The 25,063-nt window shown below is 44.8% G+C and overlaps 1 protein-coding gene across 1 annotated transcript in view; it reads right to left on the bottom strand.

Moving 5' to 3' along the window:
- The window catches only part of acsf3 (acyl-CoA synthetase family member 3), a 120,872-nt gene extending 101,576 nt beyond the window's left edge, over positions 1–19,296 (bottom strand). Inside the window, exons 1-2 of the mRNA XM_059993385.1 lie at positions 18,292–19,296; positions 13,897–14,052 (exon numbers count right to left, since the gene is read on the bottom strand). Coding sequence (XP_059849368.1) covers positions 13,897–14,052; positions 18,292–19,011 — 876 coding nt within the window. The 5' untranslated portion in view covers positions 19,012–19,296. The remainder of the gene's footprint in view (positions 1–13,896; positions 14,053–18,291) is intronic.
- Positions 19,297–25,063: the final 5,767 nt, after the last annotated feature.

The raw sequence follows: 25,063 nt of genomic DNA, 5'->3' as shown, positions 1-25,063 counted from the left end.
GAAAACACCGGAATACTCAGTGGGTCCGGTCACTGAAAACACCGGAATACTCAGTGGGTCCGGTCAATGAAAACACCGGAATACTCAGTGGGTCCGGTGAATGAAAACACCGGAATACTCAGTGGGTCCGGTCACTGAAAACACCGGAATACTCAGTGGGTCTGGTCAATGGAAACACCGGAATACTCAGTGGGTCTGGTCACTGAAAACACCGGAATACTCAGTGGGTCTGGTCAGTGAAAACACTGGAATACTCAGTGGGTCGGGTCAGTGAAAACACCGGAATACTCAGTGGGTCGGGTTACTGAAAACACCGGAATACTCAGTGGGTCGGGTCACTGAAAACACCGGAATACTCAGTGGGTCCGGTCAAAGAAAATACCGGAATACTCAGTGGGTCCGGTCAAAGAAAATACCGGAATACTCAGTGGGTCCGGTCAAAGAAAACACCGGAATACTCAGTGGGTCCGGTCAAAGAAATCACCGGAATACTCAGAGGGTCCAGTCAAAGAAAACACAGGAATATTCAGTGGGTCGGGTCACTGAAGACATCGGAATACTCAGTGGGTCGGGTCAATGAAAACACCGGAATACTCAGTGGGTCCACTCACTGAAAACACCGGAATACTCAGTGGGTCCGGTGAATGAAAACACCGGAATACTCAGTGGGTCCGGTCACTGAAAACACCGGAATACTCAGTGGGTCTGGTCAATGGAAACACCGGAATACTCAGTGGGTCTGGTCACTGAAAACACCGGAATACTCAGTGGGTCTGGTCAGTGAAAACACTGGAATACTCAGTGGGTCGGGTCAGTGAAAACACCGGAATACTCAGTGGGTCGGGTTACTGAAAACACCGGAATACTCAGTGGGTCTGGTCACTGAAAACACCGGAATACTCAGTGGGTCCGGTCAAAGAAAATACCGGAATACTCAGTGGGTCCGGTCAAAGAAAACACCGGAATACTCAGTGGGTCCGGTCAAAGAAATCACCGGAATACTCAGAGGGTCCAGTCAAAGAAAACACAGGAATATTCAGTGGGTCGGGTCACTGAAGACATCGGAATACTCAGTGGGTCGGGTCAGTGAAAACACCGGAATACTCAGTGGGTCCGGTCAATGAAAACACCCGAATACTCAGTGGGTCGGGTCACTGAAAACACCCGAATACTCAGTGGGTCGAGTCACTGAAAACACCGGAATACTCAGTGGGTCCGGTCAATGAAAACACCGGAATACTCAGTGGGTCCGGTCAAAGAAAATACCGGAATTCTCAGTGGGTCCGGTCAAAGAAAACACCGGAATATTCAGTGGGTCCGCTCACTGAAAACACCGGAATACTCAGTGGGTCCAGTCAAAGAAATCACCGGAATACTCAGAGGGTCCAGTCAAAGAAAACACCGGAATACTCAGTGCTCAGAGTGATTGTAGAGGAGAGCTTGTCCCTTATTTTTACAGCCTGGGTCCTGTCTGTGAGGAAGTTGAAAATCCAGCTGTAGATCTGAGTGCTAAGACCCAGGTTCCAGAGCTTAGGAATCAGTTTATTTGGAATGATGGTATTAAAGGCAGAGCTGTAGTCAATGAAAAGGAGCCTTACATATGCATCTTTATTCTCCAGGTGTTCTAAGCGGGAAGGTAGTGCCAGAGAGATGGCATCTTCCATTGACCTGTTGCTCCGGTAGGCGAAATGCAAAGCGTCGAGGTTGACCGGTAGGTTATGGTTGATGTTTGCCATAACCAATCACTCGAAGCACTTCATAGCAATTGATGTTAGAGCCACAGGTGGGTAGTCATTCAGGCATGCCACCTTGCTTTTCTTCAGCACCAGGATTATCGTTGCCTTCTTAAGACATGAGGGTATCTTAGACTGAAACAGGGAGCAGTTGAAGATGTCAGCAAACACTCAGGCTAGCTCCCTTGCACAGGCCCGGAGAACCCGTCCCAAGATGCCATCTGGGCCTGTCACCTTCCTTGGATTTATCTTCAGGAAGGCTCTTCTAACGTCTTCCTCGGTGACGATGAATCTCGATGCCACCAGGTCGGGTTCATCCAGAGGGGGAGGGACGCTCCTCTTCTGTTCGAATCTTGCATAGAATACATCAAGTTTGTCAGGAAGAGAAGTGCTACAGTTATTGATATTCCCAGCCTTTTCGTTGTGTCCAGTGATCTCATTTAGACCCTGCCATAGTCTACTGGCATCCCTCTGATTAGCCTGGGCTTCCAACTTGGCTCGATATTGCCTCTTGGTGCCCTTAATGGCTTTCCGGAGCTCATGCCTGGATTCCGTGTAGCAACGGGTATCCCCGGACTTAAAAGCCGCAGCTCTAGCCTTCAAAAGGGACTGGACCTCATAATTCATTCAAGGTTTCTAGTTAGGGAATACCCGGCTCATTTTGCAAGACACACAGTCCTCTGTGCATCTCCAGATAAAGTCCATGACAGCTGAGGCATACTCATCAAGGTTAGCTGCCAAGTCCTTGAATACTAACCAGTCTACTGATTCAAAGCAGTCATGGAGGATCTCACCAGTTTCCTCTGTCCAACGTGACACCACTTTTGACACCGTGACCTCCCACTTTAGTTTCTGTTTGTAAGCCGGGAGGAGGAGTACGGACTGATGGTCCGATTTTCCGAAGTGAGGTCGTTGGACAGAACGGCAGGCATCCTTGACTGCTGTGTAGCAGTGGTCAAGTATATTCGGGCCTCTAGAGGAGCAGGAGACATGTTGGTATAATTTTGGCAGCACTTTTCTATGGTTGGCCTGGTTAAAGTCCCCGGCTGTAATGAGCAAAGCCTCTGGATACCTGGTCTCACTGATGTTGGCATACAGTGTATTCATAGCATACGCTGGGGGCGAATGTAGACCACTGTCAGTATGACCAAAGTGGATTCCTGTGGCAGATAATAGGGACGACACTTCACCGACAGATGTTCCAGGTCCGGACTGCAGGAGCCACTGTGTCTGAGCACCACGCAGTATTGATCAGTAGGCAGACATCACCTCCCTTCATCTTGCCCGACGACGCCGTGCGGTCCATCCGATGGATCAAAAATCCCTCTGGTCGGATGGCACAGTCGGGGGTGGCAGGGGAGAGCCAGGTCTCCGTGAAACAGGATACACAGCAGTTCTACATCTCCCTGCAGGTGAGGCTCCCTTTAAGATCATCCACCTTGTTCTCAATGGCTTGCACATTAGCTAGTAGGCTGGTGGGCAGAGGGACCCTAAAGCCCCTCCGCCCAGCTCTCTTCCCCTGCTTCCTCGGTAAATAGAGCATCTTTACAGGTTTCCATTGATGCAGTGTGTTGTTGGCAGCTCTTTGAGGTTGGTGGACGTGACCCACAGGGATCAATCGGTGGGTCGCATCATCTGTGCTCCAGGTCGGTCCGAGTGACGGGGGGGGCTCCGCTGCCACTTCCAACTGCCAGGGGCCCTGGCTGTCGATCGGGTCGGGCCCCAAAGCTGACACTTAATCATGGAGGGCCGGGCTGCCGGCTGAGTCACAGTTGCAGAGGCCTCCGCTCCAGCCGAGCCCCGGGCTCAATTTCCGAAGTCGGCGGCAGAGGCATCACTTCCAGCAGCTGTGGATGGCCACCAATGGGGCTCTACGGTGGTCGCTCCGGGGAAGCGTCTGGGGTACCTTGAGGTCTCTGACATCACTTCTGTGTGGTCGTCTGCTTCGGAGAGGTGCTGGTCGGAATGGGCCATGTCTCTAGGCGCTCCGACACAGTAGCAGGCCGCGGGTCTCCGGGAACGTGGTGGACCTCAGACCAGGCCTCGACAATCGGGTCCAGATAAGGTCTGAAGTTGAAGAAGCGATTCTGGTGCGTCGGTGATCTCCAGCTGGGTCAGTAGCTTCGTGAGGGTGTTGTTGATCTTGCTAGATGCAGCAAATTGGAGGTTTAGGAGGGTTTCTCGGGTATGGGATAGTGTAGAGGGCAGTTTGCTCGGGAGAGCACGCGCAGAGTCGCCAGATACCAGCGCCATTATCAAATGCTCTGCTGATACCTGTCAGACTGATAACGTCTCCACCGAAGCACACTCGAAATTATAGTCCCATCAGGGCCCCACCAAAACCCCTTGTGCCTCTCAGACAGCACAGGTATGCCAGACATGCAAGTCATACATACGTTTCAGGGGGACGCCCCTGAAGAGGAACACAGACTATGGTCACAGATGGGCTGTAAGGAGGGTCCTGTGACAGGCCTCTGGTACACCCCTGCAGGACAGGTCTGTGTCCCTAACCAGTTTCTACCAATCCTCCTTGTATATACATACTTGTACTCACCTTGGTAAGGTCAGAAGGGTAAGCAGTTTGCTGCAAACATAGTGGCATTCGAAATTGCAGTAAGCGGCAACAAAGAGGACTAAAGCATGTCGTAAGAATAATGTGGGAAAGGAGACACCCTGTGTGTCGGGCGCCACTCCCTTACGTGGAGGCCCCTTTTCATGTTTACAAATTAATTTAATTGAACTACCTAGAGCATATTGTTACAAATATTGCTTAGTGATCATAGATGTGTTTAGCCGATGGATCAAGGCAATCACTGCCACGAATAATACAGCCCTGACAGCAGCTAAAACTGTTGCGAGAAGTATGGGTTACCAGAAATATTGAGTTCAGATAACAGTCCCCACTTTGTAGCAAATGTAAATGAGGAAATCTGTAATGCCTTATCCATCAAACAACAATTTTATTGCTCTCACCATCCCCAGGCTGCAGGTGTAGTGGAAAGGGTAAATGGTACCTTAAAAACTAAATTGGCAAAACTTACAGAGGAAACGGGACTTAATTGGTTAAAGGTATTGCCTTTAGCATTATTCCATATGAGGGCAACTCCCCGAGAAAAAACGGGATTGCCACCAGCTGAAATCTTCTCTCCATGGGGTTCCGCACAGCCTCCCACTCTTGATATAAATGGGCTACCTAACTAAGATTCTCCAAGCCTTACACTCACAGGTGCGCCAGGCATACGACAAGAGAAGGCGACTACCCCAACACTGAACCCGAGGACTATGTACTAATTAAGAACTGGTGCCGTGACAAATTAGAGCAACAGAGGAAGGGACCATTCCAAATACTGCTCACCACGCCCACGGCAGTCAAGTTGGAAGGACAACCGCGGTGGATACATCGTACTGACTGTAAAAAAATTACGGACTAAGGAGCCTATTAGGAACTTCACCATGTACTGGGCCATTGTCTTTTGCCTTCTTTTTGTGGGCTTCCAGTCAACTAGAGTCATACATAAGGGTGGAAGCAGTGCCCACCGAAGACATGGCAGCTCCCCCCAGGTTAGAACCATGCTTTCCCCAAGGTCCACACAGGGAATAGTTCCCCAAATGCCATGGCCAAAACATCCCCTCGCCCATAATGCTTTCCTGTCCCTTTGGTACAACTATGCCAAACACCAAGAAACAGGGGAACGTTGGATATGTGTGCAAGTAAGAGGCATCTAAGATGGCAGCACGACACAGCTTGCAGCGGCCACTCCGGAGCTGTTATGTGTTATTTGTTAAGCGGGGTGCTGTGTGGAATCCTAATCTGATGAAAAACGGATGTGGGAGCACGGAGGAACACCGGGAAATCTCCAGGAAGGCTTTCTTCGTTGCTGCTGCTGCTGTGAGGTCCGGGTCTCTGCTGAGAACAGGCCCCCAGTCCTCGGGGTCGCGTTGCTAGTAGCCATTGGCGGGGGTGTCTAAATGCACTCGGCAGAGGATGGTGCTCAGAGAAGCTGTGCCGGAGGGGTTGGTCGGAGGCTCGGAAGTTTGACGGACTAAGAGTCCACTGTGGTCGGGGCGCTTTCATTGTGTGCTGCGTCTGTGAGGCTCAGTCCGGCTCCGTGGAAGTCCATCGCGGGGGTATTCCCTTCCGCTGCCTGCGTGGGATGATGAGTCTATCGGGACCCTGAGGACTTGTGGAAATTGTGTGGTGGTTTCTTTCGAACTTATCGTCTTTTAACATCTTTGGACTATTTTTACTGTGCCCATGGTCTGTTTTTTATCAATTATGGTATTGTTTGCACTGTTGTAACTATGTGGTTTTGTGCAGGTCTTGTAGCTTTAGTTTTTGGTTTGTTGGATGGTAGAGTTGGTCTCTTGACTTGGTGTGTCTGGGTAGTCTTGTTTTGTCTGGTGGATTTGGAGCTCCTTTCCGGGGAACACACTAAGATGGTAACGCGATATTAATACGCAGCAGCCTCTCCAGACTCTGGATTGGGGATTGCCAAACATTATGTGGATTTTCTGTTGAAGTCTGTTTTGTCATGTGCTTTTGTGATATCATTCTGGAGGAACGTTGTCTCATTTTTTAACTGCATTGCATATGTGGTTTCTAAATGACAATAAACTGAAACTGAACTGAACTGAAGTACCCTTGCATGGAAAGACTATGGCACAGTTGTCAGTGATCCCCCTCAGTTCCAGCAAGGAACTCTCTGCTTGGGGATTCTCTAATAACACCCGGGGTAGTGAAGTCCCAAATTGCAAGGGGACCCCGAACGATTACAAATGTCAGTGTTTTGAAGGGTGGTACCTCAGGTCCTCGTTGAATATGACCTCCTCCCCGAAGCCTCTTGGCCGCACCTACGTGTGCCCCGTGCCCGGGTGGCAAATACAACTTGTTGCTGTAATCGCCAGGGGAAACTTTTCCTGGGGAACAGCAAATGCAGCATCTATAATTATAATGTTAATGGCGGGCTTTTCCCTTCGTCCTTTGACTAGCACCTATTGGGTTTGTGGGGATAAAGGCTACTTGTGGCTACCTGAAGAAGTGATCAACAGGTGGGACCAGCAGCCTGCCCAGAAAAATATGGAGCGGATGCTGTTATCTAGCTTACTTAGTCCCCAACCTAAGGGTAGTGTCCAAGCTGCAGGATCACCCCGACTGGCAGAGGCAGACACGGGGAATCACGGAATCTGAGAGATTCTGGATGATTGCCTTCCCATCTTACGGCACGGCTAGGAACTCCCAAGGAATCATTAAGTTTGCAGCTGCCCTGGAGGAATTGACAAATGAACTGCCAGCGCTCTGTTAGGCACACAGACTCAGGCAGCTGAGATGATCACGGAAATGTTAGCCGTCCGACAAACAGTCCTACAGAATCAGACGGCTTTAGGTTTTATCCCAGCTGAGAAAGGGGGAACCTGTGCTATCATTGGCACAGAATGCTGCACCTATATCCCCGATGAGTCTACTAACATTACGTCCCTCTGCAAGCACATTGCCAAGGAGATCAACAACATTAAGAAAGTAGGGAAGGCTTTACACGGGTTCACCGAGGGGTCTAAATAATAGGTGGAGCATGATATTGCATTATGGCCTAATAGTTGTACTTATCATTGTTATAGTTACTGTTGTATGCTGTTTTTGCCCACTGATAACTCAATGCTGTACTCGGTCGCTTTCGCTGTAAAAATTACTGCTTTGTTGATCATATAATGATCAAAAGGAGGGAATGATGAAGTATGTAAAAGGGTTAGCATGCCAGTTAAACAATAGCAGCCTGTTTTTCTGAAAGAAACTGCTGATGATCAGCAGTTACTGCTAAGCCATAGAAACACAGAAACCTACAGCACAATACAGGCCCTTTGGCCCACAAGGTTGTGCTGAACATCTCCCTACCTTAAAAATTACTAGGCTTACCTACAGCCCTCAATTTTTCTAAGCTCCATTTACCTATCCAAAAGTCTTAAAAGACCCTATTGTATCCACCTCCACCACCATTGCCGGCAGCCCATTTCACGCACTCACCACTCTCTGAGTAACAAACTTACCCCTGATATCTCCTCTGTACCTACTCCCCAGCACCTTAAACCTGTGTCCTCTTATGGCAATCATTTCAGCTCTGGGAAAAAGCCTCCGACTATCCACACAATCAATGCTTCTCATCATCTTATACACCTCTATCAGGTCAGCTCTCATTCTCCATCGCTCCAAGGAGAAAGGGCCGAGTTCACTCAACCTATTCTCATAAGGCATGCTCCCCAATCCAGGCAAAATCCTTTCTTCTCTGCACACTTTCTTTGGCTTCCACATCCATGCTGAGTTATATTTCATCTGGGAGTTAGACAGTGTTTCAAGATCTTTGTGCAGTCATGCGCAGAGATAAGACCAGCCTGTTCTGTGTACGTTCTGTCCATTATATCCATTCTGTAATTTCTCTCTCGGTACTGCCAAGCAATAGATAAGTCTGACTCCAGCTTGGCATGCGTGGGGTATCTGAACACTACATCTCTTCTGTAAGGGGAATTGTGAGTTAGTTGGTGGATCAGGAAGGAACAGTCACATACAGACTGTTCCTGTTTGAGCGACTAACTGAGTAAGCCCCGGGTGCTTTGAATAAAGAGTTTGTACTTGTATGGTCCCCTGAGTGACGTTATCCAGATTCAACTTCCACAAGTGGAGTTAAGAAACTGCAAAGGTAAAAAAAAACCAAGATGGGAATCATATATAGGCCTCCAAAGAGTAGTCAAGATGTGGGGTTGATATTGCAAAGGGAGTAAGAAAAGGCAAGAAATAAGGCTAATGTCATAATTGTAATGGGGGACTTCAATATGCAATAGGATTGGTAAATTCAGGTTGGTGTCGGATTGCAAGAGAGGAAATTTGTTGAATGCCTATGAGATGACTGTTTAGAGCAGTTTGTGTTTGAGCCTACCAGGGGAAAGGCTATCTAAAAACCCAGATCTTATTAGGCAGATTAATGTAAAGGAACCCATAGGAGGCAGTGAAAATAATATGATTGAATTCATACTGCAGTTTGAGAGAGAGAAGCATTAGTCACATGTATCAGTATCACAATGGAATAAAGGGAATTACAGAGGCATGAGAGAGGAGCTTGCCCAGGTGGATTGGAGGAGGATACTGGCAGGGATAACGGCAGAGCAGAGATGGCTGAAATTTCTGGGAATAGTTCACAAGGCGCAGGATAGATATGTCCCACAGAAAACGTTGTTCTCAAATGGCAGGGGTACTCAACAGTGGCTGACAAGGAAAGGGCATATTAGGTAGCAAAAGTGAGTGGGACATTGGGTGAATGGGAAGCTTTTAAAATCTAACAAAAGGCAATTAAAAAGCTATGAGGAAAAAGATGAAATATGAGGGCAAATAGTCAATAACATAAAGCAGGATACTCAAAGATTTTCAGTTATATAACAAGTAAAAGGGAGGTGAAAGATGATATTGAACCACTAGAAAATGATGCGGGTGAGGTAGTAATGGGGGACAAAGTAATACCAGATAAACTTAATAGGTACTTTGCATCAGTCTTCACTGTGGAAGACACTAGCAGTGTGCCAGAGGTCTGTGAGTGTCAGGGAGCAGAAGTGAGGGCCATTGCTATTACAAAGAAAAAAGTGCTAGGCAAACTGAAAGGTCTTAAGGTGGATCAGTCACCTGGACCAGATGGACTACATTCCAGAGTCCTGAGAGAGGTTGCTGAAGAGATAATGGATGCATTGGTCATGATTTTTCAAGAATCACTTGATTCTGGCATAGTCCCAGAGGACTAGAAGATTGAAAATGTCACTACACTCTTTAAGAAGAGAGGAAGGAAAAAGAAAGGAATTTATATGCCAGTCAGCCTAGCCTTAGTGGTTGGTAAAGTGTTGGAGTCTATCATTAAAGATGAGGCTTTAGGGTACATGGAGACTAATGATAAAATAAGTCAAAGTCAGCATGGTTTCTGTGAAAGGAAATCTTGCCTGATAAATCTGTTGGATTTTCAGAAGATATTTGATAAAGTACCACACATGAGGCTGCTTAACAAGATAAAATCCTACGGTGTTACAGTAAAGATACTGGCATGGATAGAGGAATGACTGACAGGCAGGAGGCAGCAAGTGGGAATAAAAGGGGCCTTTTATGGTTGGCTGGTGGTGTTCCTCAGCGGTCACCGGTACTTTCCTATTGTTTGTCAAAGAATTGGATAACGGAACTAATGGCTTTGTGGCAAAAGTTTGTGGATCATACAAAGATAGGTGGAGAGGTAGGTAATGCTGAAGAAGCAATGCGATTGCAGCAGGACTTAGACAAATTGGAAGAATGGGCAAAAAGTGGCAGATGGAATACAGTGTTGGAAAATACATGACAATGCATTTTGGTAAAAGAAACAATAGTGCAAGATTCCCAGAAGGTTAATTTACAGGCTGAGTCTGTGGTAAAGAAGGCAAATGTGATGCTGGCATTTATTTCAAGGGGAACAGAATATAAAAACAAGGAGATAATGCTGAGCCTTTATAAGATCCTACGACCATAAGACATAGGAGCAGAATTAGGCCATTTGGCCCAGTGAGTCTGCTCCATTATACAAATACGGCTGATCCCTTTTTCCCCACTTCACGGTCTTCACCCGCCCCTTGTAACCTTTGATGCCATGTCCAATCAGAACCTATTGAGCTCTGCCTTAAATACACTCAACCACCTGGCCTCCACAGCTGCCTGTGGTAATAAATTCCACAAAATTCACCACCCTTTGGCTAAAGCAATTTCTTTGCATCTCCGCTTTAAATGGACGTCCCTCTATTCTGTGCCCGCTTGTTCTAGACTCCCCCACCATAAAAATATCTTTTCTACGTCTACTCTGTCTAGGCCTTTCAAACATTTGAAAGGTTTCAATGGAGTCCCCCTTCATCCTTCTAAATTCCAGTGAGTATAGACCCAGAGCTACCAAATGTTCCTCATACGATAACCCTTTCATTCCTAGAATCACCCTAGTGAACCTCCTCTGAACCCTCTCCAATGCCAGCACATATTTTTATCAATAAGGAGCACCAAACGGTTCACAATACTGAGTGTGAGGCCTCATCAGTGCCTTATGAAGCCTCAGCATCACACCCCTGCTCTTGTATTCTAGACCTCTTGAAATGAATGCTAACATTGCATTTGCCGTCCTCACAATCGATTCTACTTGCAAGTTAACCTTTAGATTGTTCTGCACAAGATCTCTCAAGTACCTTGGCATCTCAGATTATTGGAGTTTCTCCCCATTTAGAAAAATGTCTGCACATTTATTTCTTCCATCAAAGTGCACGACCATGCATTGTATTTCATGCAATGTTTTCCAACATTGTATTTCATTTGCCACTTTGCTGCCCATTCTCCTAATCTGTCCTCGACCTTCTACAGCTTACCTGTTTCCTCAACACTATCTATCTCTCCACCAACCTTGGTATCATCTGCAAACGTGGCAAAAAAGCCATCTATTCCATCATCTAAAGCTTTGATATACAGCATAAAAAGACGTGGTCCCAACACCGACCCCTGCGGAACAGCACTACTCACTGGCGACCAACCAGAAAAGGAACCTTTTATTCCCACTCACTGCTTCCTCCCAATCAGCCAATGCTCTAACCATGCCAATAACTTTCCTGTAATATCATGTAGTCTTAACTTGTGAAGCAGGCTCATGTGTGACACCTTGTCAAAGGGCTCTGAAAGTCCAAATATACAATATCCACTGCATCCCCTTTATCTATCCTACATGTAATCTCCTCAATGAATTCCAAAAGGTTCATCAGGCAAGATTTTCCCTGCAGGAAACCATGTAGACTTTTTCCTATCTTGTCCTATGTCACCAAATATTCCATAACCTCATCCTTAACAATTGACTTCAACATCCTCCCAACCACTAAGGTCAGGCTAACTGGTCTATAATTTCATTTCTGTAGCCTTCCTCCTTTCTTTAAGAGTGGAGTGACATTTGCAATTTTCCAGTCCTCTGGCACCATGCCAGAGTCCAATGATCATTACTAATGCCTCCACAATCTCTACAACTACCTCTTTCAGTACCCTAGGGTGCAGTTCATCTGGTCCATGTGACATATCTACCCTTAGGTCTTCCAGCTTTTTGAGCACCTTCTCCCTTGTAACAGTAACTGTACTCAATTCTCTTCCCTCACACCCTTCAACATCTGGCACACTGCTAATGTCTTCCATAGTGAAGACTGAAGCAAAATACTCATTTAGTTTATGTATCATCTCTTTGGCCCCCATTATTTTTTCTCCAGCCTCATTTTCTGGTGGTAGACACCAATTAGGCCGCACTTGTTGTACTGTCAACAGTTTTGGGCCCCAAATCTCAGAAAGAATGTATTGTCATTGGAGAGAATTTAGAAGAATGCGTGGGGATCTCATTATAACTTACTAAATGTTGAAAGGACTAGACAGGGTGAATGTGGAGAAGATGTTACCCAAGGTCGGTATAACCGGAACTGGAGGGGTAGCATTTTGGAGGAGAGGAAAGGAGTAATTTTTTTAGTGATAAAATAGTGAATCTGCGGAATGCTTTGCCACAGACTGCGACGGAGGCCAAGCCCATAGGTATATTTATGGTGGAAATTGATCATTTCCTGATCAGCAAGGGTATCAAAGGATATGGTGAAAAGGCAGGTGTAAGGGGATGCATGGGTTCCAGGTCAGCCATGATGGAATAGGGAGTAGACTCTATAGGATGAATGGCCTAATTCTGCTCCTATGTGAAACAAGAGAAAATCTGCAGATGCTGGAAATCCAAGCAACACACAAAAACACACAAATACACTGAACTGAACGCCACTCCACTCCCTTTGCAATTTTTGCTAATTTCTTTCTCAACTCCTGCTAAAACATTGTTTACATTTACATTATTTATTATTATATTGTAATTTGCCCTTTACTGTGCCTTTAGACTTGCTTATTCATTATTGTACTGTCCTGTACTGTTTTGTGCACTTTATGTAGTTCCGTGTAGGTCTGAAGTCTAACTGAGTTATTAACTCATCTCCTTCCACTTTGGCCACGACCTTATCAATCACTCCTGATGAGTTATTAACTGATGAGTTACTAACTTCAAACTTTCTCCATAATCACTCAAAGAGTTGAAATGCATGTGCATGTAACGAGAGCTGTATAACTCATCTCCATAGACCATAAATGTATCAATCACCCCTGCTTTCTGGAGGTCTAAGATCCGTATGCTCCATGACCGCTGGATTGTGTGTGTAAATGTAGGACTATGATGAAAAATAAATGTGTTAGGTTTTCTAAAATTGACTCCTTCCAACTCCTTAGGCCACGAAGTTATCAATCACCCTTGTCTCTCTCTCTCTCTCTCTCTCTCTCTCTCTCTATTTATATATATATATAAAAATCCACATTCAAGTTTAATTGTCATTCATGGATACAGCCAAATAAAACAGCATTCCGACATGACTAAGGTGTAAAATGATTCCAGCACCACACCACCTCTGGTGTCTCTCCTGGGCAGCTTCAACAGAGGCCCAATCCACATTACCACTGAGCTGATGCAGCTCCCACCATTGGTCTCACCAATAGGCAAGTGAACCAGGCTTGCAGTATTCTATATTACCAATGTCCAGAATCTTCGCTCACGAGGAAAACAAGACAATCACTCACTAATACACTGCACATTGTCTTTGCACACTGACTTCAGCAGCAACACAGCCACACTAGGTCCAGCTCTTCCACTAAAGAGCAACTCACTGATGTGGTAATCCTGCAGTACTTGAAATTCCTAATGTCCAGCAGTGTCTTGTAATCATAAAAAAGACAATAACATCTTTGGATGGACCTGGAGAAGCTGCTGATTCCAAGCACACTGCCATCTTACCAGAAGAATGACAAGCAGTATGATCAACCATCACCAGGAATGCAAGGTTGTGTGGTCCCCTTGTCTCCAAATTCCCCTATTTGACAGACACAGTCACACAAACCCTCTGAACAAGTACAGTGCCATGTCCCTTCTCTGATACTTAATCAAATTTCTTACATCTGGCATGCTGCTGGGAAGTGAACTGCAGAATCAAACCAAGCCTTTGTTAGTTATTAATGAATTCTGCAATGTTTTTCTTCCACAACTCCCATTATCCTTCTAAGCTTCGAGTGCTCCCTGCTTACCCGCTGAGCATTGAATTCTGGCAGCATCACACAGGCAGCACCGACCCAGAGTGGACACAGTAGTTTATTAAGGATTCCATGTAGATGGTTTAGAGGTAATACATGCAGGATAACATCATCTTTGCTCCATTCCCACTGCTTCACCAGCGAGGTTATCTGCAGAATGGTGAATGTTATTGGTTATCAATATCACACCCCGTAACATTAACACGCAAACTAAATGACTTTAATGCTAACGCACACACAGTGACTTTAATAAGATTAAAAGACATAGCAGCAGAATTATGCCAATCAGACCATCAAGTCTGCTCTACCATTCCATTATGTCTGATTTATTATCCCTCTCAACCCCATCGTCTGACTTCTCCTGTAACCTTTGACACCCTGACTAAGCAAGAACCTCCTCTTTAAATATACCCAATAATTTGGCCTGCAAAGCCATCTGCAGCAATGAATTCAACAGATTCACCACCCACTGCCTTAAGAAATTCCTCATCTTTTTTCTAAATGGATGTCCTTCTATTCTGAGTCTGTGTTCTAGACTCAACCACTTTCGGTAACTTCCTCTCTACATCCATTCTATCTAGGCCTTTCAACATTCGATAGGTTTCAATGAGATCCCCTATGCCTATACTTCGGCATTGACTCGTTGGGTTTGGTCTGAGCTGTGTTGCTCTATGACTCTAATACCTATTATAATTAACATAGCGGTGGTAGATGAGATTTCAATTGTAACATTTAAGGGATGTTTGCAGAGAGTTATGAATGAGAGGGATATGGTGGACTATGGACCAGATGCAGGTAGATGTAGCAAGACAGAAGACCATGTCAGCACAGACTAGATGGGGCAAAGTACTTCATGACTACATTAATCCTTCCAAAAAATTAATACACTAATATCGAAAATACTATGTACCAAATACATAAGCTCAGCTCACCCACCCAATATCTGAAGTATCAACTTGAACATTCAGTGCCTGTATTACTAGATCTTGTCTGCAGCTGCAGTATTGTCTGAAATATTGGCTTGTACTGACAATTTGTAGTGCTATTCCACTCTGATTTGGGCTTTATCATAAACTCAGTCCAAACATGGCTGCAGAGCTGAATTCCAAAGGCAAAATGAGAGTACCTCTTTGTGATAACAAGTCAGCATTAAACACAGAACATACAATAATACAGCACAGGAACAGGCCCTTCACCCACCGTGTTGTACCGAACCAATTAAATTAGTAATCAAATGCCCAACTAATCTAATCCCCTCTGCCTACATAATGTCCACATCCTTCCATTTTCCTCACATTCATGTGTCATCTAAACGTCTCTTCAAAGTCTCTCATGTTTCTGCCTCCACCACCACCCCAGGCAGCACATTCCAGGCATCCACCACTCTCTGTGTAAAACAAAATTCTCCGTCACATCTACTTTCACCTTAAATGTATGCCCTCTGGTATTAGACAAACACTTCAACCCTCGGGAAAACAGTCTGTCTACTCCATCTGTGCCTCTCATAATCTTATAAATCTCTATCAGATCTCCCCTCAACCTTCACCAATCCAGAGAAAACCTGCAGGTAAGTGTCCAAAAGTCCTGGTACAATGAAAGCCAGTGGATGTTAAAATTGTCTCTATGGTTGGAGGCACACACTGCTCAGAGGGAAATTATTAAGTCCCAGGACCACTGCAGTGGTTATAGATTCATAGGCACAGAAACAGGCCTTTCGTCCCATCTAGTCCATGCTGAAGCCATTTAAACTGCCTACTCCCATCAACCTGCACCGGGACCAGAGCCCTCCATACCCCTCCCATCCTTGTCCAAACTTCTCTTAATCTTTGAAATCGAGCTCGCATGCACCCCTTGCACTAGCAGCTCATTCCACACTCTCACAACTCTCTGAGTGTAGAAGTTACCCCCATGTCCCCCTTAAACTTTTCACCTTTTACCCTTAACCCATAACCCCTAGTTGCAGTCCCACCTAACCTCAGTGGAAAAAGCCTGCTTGCATTTACCCTATCTATACCCCTCACAATTCTGTCCACCTCTATCAAATCTCCTCTCAATCTTCTATGTTCTAAGGAATAAAGTCCAGACCTATTCAATCTTTCCTTATAACTCAGATCCCAGTAACATACTTGCAAATTTTTTCTGTACTCTTTCAACCTTATTTACTTCTTTCCTGTAGGTAGGTGACCAAAACAGCAAACAATACTCTGAATTTGGCCTCACCAATGTCTGACACAACTCCAGCACAACATCCCATCTCCCGACTCAATACATTGATTTACAAGGCCAGTGTGCCAAAAGCTTTCTTTACGACCCTATCAACCTGAAAAACCACTTTCAATGAATTATGGACGTGTATTCCCAGATCCCTTTGTTCGACTACACTCCTCAAAAGACGCATTTAAGATCACACCCATCTCTTATGGCTATGCATGGGTGATCGTCCAAAGGACCAATTTGTCCTTTTGCTCTTAACATATCTGTAGAATCCCTTCGGGTTCTCTTTCACCTCATCTTATTGCCCAATAACACATCAAATATCACACTCTCTCACTGGGACTTCTATGTACTGATTAAGGAAACTTTCCTGAACACACTATGTTTCTTGCAACAGTCTGCGATCTCTCTCCAAGTTAGTTGCTCTAAATCCCTCGGACTGTTGGGTGGTCTGCAAAATAGCTTCATTAACATGGTCATATCTTTCCTATTTCTCAGTTCCACCAATAACGCCTCAATAGATGAGTTCTCCAGTCTGTCTTGGCTGCCCCTCCTCCTTTAATTCCTCCCGTTCTGTTGCGTCTAAACCAATGGAACTCCGGAACATTGAGCTGTCAGTCCTGCTCTCCTGCTACCAAGTCTCACTAATGGCTACAAAACTATAATTCCACATGTTGATCCATGCCCTGAGCTCATGTGCCTTTTCTACGATTCTTCTTGCATTGAAATATATGCAGCTCGGGACATTAGTCGCACCATGTGCAACCTTTTAATTTCTGACTTTGTCATCTGTCCCCAAAATCTCTCCACTATCTGTTCTGGCACTCTCATTCTCATCCTTCTCCACTACAGAGTCACAGAGAAACACACCCTTCATCTCATCTAGTGCATGTCGAAAAACATGTAAACTGTCTATTCCCAGTGACTTGCACCGGGACCAAAGCCACTCATATCTCTACAATCCATGTACTGATCCAAACTTCTCTTAAACTTAGAAATCAAGCTTACATGCACCACTCTCACAACCCTCTGAGTGAAGAAGTTTCCCCTCAGGCACTCCTTAAACTTTTCACCTTTCACCCTTAACCCGCGACCCCTGATTGTAGTCCATCCAACCTCAGTGGGAAAAGCCTACTTGCATTTCCCCTATCTATAATCCTCAAAATTTTGTAAATCTCTATCAAATCTCCCCTCGATCTTCTATGTTCTGAAGAATTCAGTCCAGACTCAGGTCCTCCAGACCCAGTGACATTCTTTCCTGTAGGTAGGTGATCAAACTGTACAAAATACTCCAAATTAGGCCTCACCAATTGGCTTATACAACTTCAACATGACATCCCATCTTCTGTACTCAATACATTGACTTACAAAGGCCAATGTGCCAAAAGCTTTCTTTATGAACCAGTCTACCTGTGATGTCACTTTCAATGAATTATGTACCTGTAGCGTCAGATTCCTTTGTTCTACCACACTCCTCAGTGCCCTACTGTTCACTGTGTAAGACCTGGTATTCCTAACTGAAGTGCAAAACCTCGTACTTGTCTACATTAAATTCTATCTGCCACTTTTCAACCCATTTTTCCAGTTGATGTAGATCCCTCTGCAAGCCATGATAATCTTCTTCACTGTCCACTATACCCCCAATCTTGGTGTCATCCACAAATTTGCTGATCCAGTTAACCACATTATCATCCAAATCATCTTTCGACTTGTTGAGAAGTTTTGCTAGCTTATTTACTTACTTCCCATTACACCACTGGCACTTAGGGTAGCAAGGATCTTCCATCTCCATCTCTGTTTTGCTAGTTATTAAATGTGACGATCCCACTAATGATAACACAAGCTGGATCATTAATGATTCTTCACAGCTCCCCAGCAAACAAAGGTGCCTGCATGCAATGAAAGGTTGACAATGCAGGCATGGACTAACAAGGGATGTAAAATTCATGCCAAGGCAGTGCCAGGCATGACCATCTCTAATAAGAGACAGTATAAACATTCATTGGTGTATCCACTAAACTGATGTCTGTGAGTCTGGGCCAGGGGCCAGAGGCTGGATGCTCACACTCCCCACCCTCTTTTGGGCTGTACATTTTAATATATCTTATAATAGCATGCTGAAAGGCAGCAGCAAGCTCAGTACAAGGATTAAGGGAAAAAAAAGTGGAAAATCACCTGACTCTGCAAGATGCCATGGGTGGTGAGGACTCCTTTGGGCTGTCCTGTTGTTCCACTGGTGTACAAGATCATGGCTCCTCTACCTCTCCAGTCTGTCACAACATAGGTAGCATCTGCCACTGGAGTGCCAGCACATTGGTCCGGTTGCATGGTGTCAGGGACCATTCGGTGGGACTTATACAATGGAAGGCATTTCACCTGCAGTTTGTTAGCAACTGGTGTAACCCATTTGATGTAGTTCTCCTCCACGATGATTAAAGTGCTTTGAGAGTCATGGACAACATACTCCAGCTGAGAAGCTGGGTGCTTATGACTGAGTGGTACTGCAACACCACCACTCATCCAGGAAGCCCACTGCGCAATCACAAAAGATACATCGTTTGGACACAGGATTGAAATTCTCTGCTCCCGAATATCACCATCAAAACAACCCAAGGCACTCTGAATCTCCCTTGAAAGGGCCTGACTGCACCTATATAGATCCCTGTATGTGTAACGTCCACGATCATCCACAATAGCCAGTCTGTCTGCAAAGTTAGCAGCCCTGGTGAAGACCTGTTCTGTCCTTGCGAACGAGGATGCTGCTGTACCCAAATTCCTCTGCAGAAATTTATGGATCTTTACACTCCTAGCAATGGCTGATGTACATCGGCTCCAACACCGGACATAGTAATAAGACACCAATTCAGGTGTGATGCTTAATAAATTGGAAAGCATGGTACAACCCACAGCTATCTGTGCAGCTTTATCGCCGTCCTTGCTGTTTTAGATAAAATATATCCTCAGAATTCTAGTGGTTGAGGAGTTATATTGGTCTGTTCACTCTGCCCCCTCAGCATTTGTCAGTGGGGCTGGAAGCCCGCCGTGACCGAAGCGTCTCCCGCAGGTTCGACAATCAGAGGTCGAGACGAGAAGGCGCAGGCTCTGGGCTTGTCCGCCGGCCCGCTCGGCCCGCTCGGCTCGGCTCGGCTCGGCCCGGCTGAGGCAGGAAGTGCGCCGTCACGGAGAGTCCGGGTGCTGCAGGAGCGGAACAGCAGTCCGAGCCCGAGGGTCCGGGGGAGGCGGATTGGCTCGGACCGTTACTAAGATGGCGGTTGAGGAGGTTTGCGCTGGCGTGTTGCATGTTAATGCGTGACGAACTGGGCTTCAGAACCTGGCCCTCAACCAGAGGCCAGTGCAGAAAATAAGTTATTGGCCGATGTTGCCCTCCCCCCACCATCTCGACGTCCCCCGAACCCTCCCTCCGCCTCAATTCAGACAGATCCATTGTAGGAAGGTTGTGGGGCCTTCCAAGAAGGTGCAGAATAGATTCACCGGGATGCTGCCTGGGTCAGATGGTACAGGGGATGTTTATCAGAATGCTACCTGGATTAGAGGGCATGTGGTATAAGAACTGGTTGTTTTCTCTGGGGTAGTGGAGGCATAGGGGAGATCTGATAGAAGTTTGTAAGATTATAAAAGACAGAGTGGACCGCCCATCCCCTTATCTCAAGTTCAAAATGTCTAGTACTAGAGACCATGTATTTAAGATGAGAGGGCGGATGTTCAAAAGGAAATGTTTGGGGCGGGGGGGGGGAGATTTCACACAGTGGTGGATGTGTAGAATGGGCTGCCAGATGTGGTGGTGAGGGCATTTATACAAGCATATGACTATAGGAAATTGATCACATACGGGTAGTAGAGAAGTGATAACATTAGTTTATTTAGTTCAGCGTGACATTGTGGACCAAAGGGCCAGTTCTTCTGTTTTCCATGTTCTATGTTTAAAGGATGACTTGCTTGCATTTTATTTATAGAGCTCTTTTCAAACAAATGATGTCAGGCAAACAGAAAAATAAAATAGAAAATTACGTTAGTTAAAAGCAAGGGTTAAATAAATAGGTTTTGAGCTGGCATTTAAAAGTGTCAACTGAGTGCATCCCATGTAGTTTTAGGTTTTGGGTTCTAGCCTCCATAATTTAGGACCATACTTAAAAATGTTGATCTGTCAATTTTCTTCTGAGGGAAGTTGTTTAAATTTAAATTTAAGAGACTGATGGAAGAAGATCTGAGAACTTGAGCTGGTTTGTAAAATGATTCTGTGATGTACTTCAGTTGTGGAACTTTGGAGGCAGTGCATAAGAAGTTTATGGGAATCAAGGGGGTGATGTATGAAGAGAGATTGAGTAGGATAGTGGAGGTTCTGAATGGCATTGATGGATGGGGCACTGAGAAGATGTTTACCCCAAATGAGATCATCTAGGACAGGGCAAAGATTCCAAGCAAAGGGTAATCAATTTCAGATGGATCTGAGAAAGAGCTTCCTCTCTCAAAGAATCATGAGACTTGGTGGAGTAGGATTGAGGCTGACTGACTGGTCTTCATATTCACATGTCAAGTCCACCTCAACACTCCAGACCCAAGAAATGATAGATATTGATGCAAGACTGACACTGAAGCCAAAATTGAGGAATCTGCTGAAGAGATGCAGGCTACAGCAGACCATTGTACAGGACCCCACCCCCAGCTTAGGACAGGGTTCTGTTCCCGAGATCATTTCATAATTCAAACAGTCTGCAAGTTGGAATTGCGGCCACAAATTAAGTTTCTCCACAGCAGAAGATGCCTTGAGACCTGAAGGAGGTAGCATAACCTTATCATCGGTCTCCCAAATGCTTGCTTATGTACAGCAGTACATAACATTTATTATCAAAGTATGTATACTGTATACAACCTTGAAATTAATCTCCTTACAGACAGCCATAAAACAAATCCAATATAACCCATTAAAGATGAAGACAGTCAAAGACCCCATGTTCAAAAACAAAAAGAACAAATTGTGCAAACAATAAAAAGTAAGCAAATAATATTCAAAATGAAAAGTTCGAAATAAATTTATTATAAAGTACATATATATTACTATATACAACCATAAGACTCATTTTCTTGTAGGCACACTCAATAAATCTATAAAATAATAACCATAAAAGGATCAATGAAAGACCGCACAACTTGGGCATTCAACCAAAATGAAGAAGGCGACAAACCGCAAATACAAAAAGTAAGAATAATAATAAATAAATAAATAATAAGTATTGAGGACATGAGGTAAAGAGTACTTGAAAGTGAGTCCATTGGTTGTGGGAACCTTTCAATGATGGGGCATCTGAAGTTATCCCCTTGGTTCAAGAGCCTCATGGTTGAGGGGTAGTAACTGTTGTTGAACCTGGTGGTCTGAGTTCTGAGGCTCCTGTACCTTCTTTCTAAACGCAGCAGCGAGAAGACAGCATGTCCAGGGTGGTGGGGACCCTAATGATGGATGTTGCTTTCAAATAAATGAGTTCACAGCTGATCCAACAGCCCATTTGGTTGCAAGCCACAACCTCAGTTCAGTGCCGAGATAAGTAAGCTTCACTGAGCAGCAAGCTGAACACGGGCCCGTGCTGTGCCTCTGGGCTTGACACCCTGACCTTTTCAATCTGGCCCGGTGTTTAAGTTGGTCAAACCTTGACTCTTTTCTCACTTGAACCTGGGCCCTGCTGCTTTGATATGCTCTCAGCCATGCCACTCCATTTGGCCTGTACATGACCTTTCCAATCTGCCCTGGCACTTCATAAATCAGGCATTCATAAGCTGGGGAGGACCTGTTCATAGTTGGGGGCGGTGACTGAAAGAAAAGAGTCCAACTGTGAACATCCTCCGTAGATCTGGGAAGGCTGGATCTTTTGGAGATCCAGGGCCCTCATTCTGCACCCCAACTAGGAACCATGGCAACAAATTGGATGTGTTCCTATGAGCTTGATGTGAAGATCCCATTGGAAATGGAAGTCAAGGGCCTAACGAAATGGTGGGTGATGGTGAACTCCACACTTCCAACAATGTGCACATGTTGCTGCTTTGATGAAATACAGTGGTGCTAGAGAGTGCGTGACCCTGCAGAATTTTCTCTATTTCTGCATTAATATGACCTAAAATGTGATCAGATCTTCACTTGTGTCCTAAAACTAGATAAAGAGAACACAATTAAATAAATAACACAGAAAAATATTATTCTTGTTCATTTATTTATTGAGAAAAATTATCCAATATTGCATGTATTTGTTGGAAAAAGTATGTGAACCTCTGGGGTAATGCCTTCTACAAAAGTTATTTGGAATCAGGTGTTCCAATCAATGAGATGAGATTGGAGGTGTGGTTTGTAGAGATCCCCTGCCCTATATAAAAAAGACACACAGAGTCAGGTTACTGACAGAGCCTGCACTTTTCAAGAAAGATCTGTTTATGTGCACCATGCCTTGAACAAAACGTTAGACCATAGTGAGACCCCACTTGCAGTACTGTGTTCAGTTCTGGTCACTTCATTACAGGAAGGATGTGGATGCTATAGGGAGAGTGCAGAGGAGATTGACAAGGATGTTGCCTGGATTAGAGAGTGTGACACGAGAATAGTTGTGTGAACTTAACCTTGTCTTCTTGCAGCGACAGAAGATGAGAGGTGACCTGATAGAGGTGTATAACATAATGAGAGGCATTGATCAGGTGGATAGCCAAAGGCTTTTTCCCAGGTCCAAAATGGCTAACATGAGGGGGAATAGTTTTAAGGTGCTTGGAAGTAGGTACAAGGGGGATGTCAGGGGTAAGTTTTTCACACAGAGAGTGGTGGATGCGTGGAATCCACTGTCAGTGAAAGTAGTAGAGGCAGGAAAATAGGGTCTTTTTAGAGACTCTTAGGCACATTTAGCTTGATAAAACAGGCTTTGCGATAGGGAAATTCTTGGCAGCTTCCACAGCAGGTTACATAGTTGGCACAGCATTGTGGCCCGGAGGGTCTGCAATGTGCTATAGATTTTCTATGTTCAAGACAACTTCCAGAAGATCTTAGAAGAAGAATTGTAGAAATGCATGAAGCTGGAAAAAGCTACAAAGGCATTTCTAAAGGCCTGTGTGTTCATCAGTCCACAGTGAGAGAAATTGTCTTCAAATGGAGAAAGCTCAGTACTGTTGCTACTCTCCTTAGGAGCGGGTAGCCTGCAAAGATCACACTGAAGGCACAAGTGCAATGCTGTGGGAGGTCAAAAAGAAACTAAGGGTAACTACAAAAAACCTGCAGAAACCTCTAGAACTTGCTAAAGTCTCTGTTCATGTGTCCAGTATAAGAAAAGCACTGAACAAGAATGGTGTTCATGGAAAGAAACCACTGCTCTCCAAAAAAAAAAGCATTGCTGCACATCTCAAGTTTGCAAAAGACCACCTGGATTTTCTACAACACTTCTGGGACAATGTTATGTGGACAGCTGAGACCAAAGTTGAACTTTTTGGCAGAAATGCACATTGCTATGTTTGGAGGAAAAGGGCACTGCACACCAACACCAAAAGCTCATCTCATGAAGCATGGTGGAAGGAGCATTATGGTTTGGGGCTGCTTTGCTGCCTTGGGGCTTGGACAGCATGCAATCATTGAGGGAAAAATGAATTCAAAATTGTATCAAGACACTTTACAGGAGAATGTCAGGGTAGCAGTTCAACACCTGAAGCTTAATAGAAATTGGATAATGCAACAAGACTATGATCCAAAATCAACAACAGAATAAAAAGAAGAAAATCATGTTTTGGAAGGGCTGAATCAAAGTTCTGTCCTTAATCCTATAGAAATGTTGTGGAAGGACCTGAAGCATGCAGTTCATGCAAGGAAGCCCACCAGCATCCCAGGGTTGCAGCCATTTTTTAGGGAGGAATGGCCTAAAATTCCTCCAAGCCGATATGCAGGACTGATCAACAGTTACTGGAAACATTTGGTTGAAGTTATTGCTGTACAAGGGGGTCACACCAGTTACTGAAAGCAAAGGTTCGCATACTTTTTCCAACAAATACATGTAATATTGGATCATTTTTCTCAATAAATAAATGAATAAGAATAATGTTTTGTGTTATTTATTTGATAGGGTTCTGTTTATCTAATTTTAGGACTTGGGTGAAGATCTGATCACATTTTACATTGTAGTTATGCAGAAATAGAGTAAATTCTACAGGGTTCACAAACTTTCTAACACCACTATACACTATCCCAGGGTACTCGAGAAATCGATGCCAAACAAATTTTCACAAGGAAACCGATGTTTAGAGCACTTAACTAGAAGGTGGTGGGGAAGTGAGACTTACAACTGGAATTGCAATTCCCTCTATGTTTCTGTCCAATTAGAGCAGCTACATTATCAGGTAGTCTGGTACCATTGAGTTGGGGGAGACAGTAATGTCTGACACTGATTACAGAGCAATATGAAAGACTGCACATTTAAATCACATCCTCTAACATTATTTGAAACAGTGATAAATCTGCTGGAAGACAGAATACGAGTTTAATATTTAATGTAAGATAAGAAGAAATAATTGCAAGAAGTAATTGCAACTTGTCATGGTTGCTCATGTTTATCAGCTATAAGGGGCGATTACAAAGATATTAGCATATATGAATATGCTTTCACAGTGAGACTGTCAGATCAATCTGATTTCATTCATTCAGAGGCAGTCGAAAGGATCTTTCTCAGATCCCTCAAGAATCCACTCCTGACCGCTTTAATCTCCCACCCGTATACAGTCCCTCAGCAACATTGGTTCACAGACGTGCTCTGATGGTGGCCACTTCCACAGCAGCATAGTCCCCAGTCTCCTTCCTCCCTGATTTATTACGTAGATTACCCAACAGCTAGCCTCAATGTTTGGCATGCTTGCCTTCCTGAGTACAGGAGTTGGGATGTTGTGTTGCAGCTGGACAAGGTGTTGTAGTGTGTGT

The sequence above is a fragment of the Hypanus sabinus genome, chromosome 17, assembly GCF_030144855.1.
Source record: "Hypanus sabinus isolate sHypSab1 chromosome 17, sHypSab1.hap1, whole genome shotgun sequence".
NCBI classification, from domain to species: Eukaryota; Metazoa; Chordata; class Chondrichthyes; order Myliobatiformes; family Dasyatidae; genus Hypanus; species Hypanus sabinus.
The sequence above is the reverse complement of the archived record's forward strand: the minus strand, read 5'-3'. Positions and strand labels throughout refer to the sequence as shown.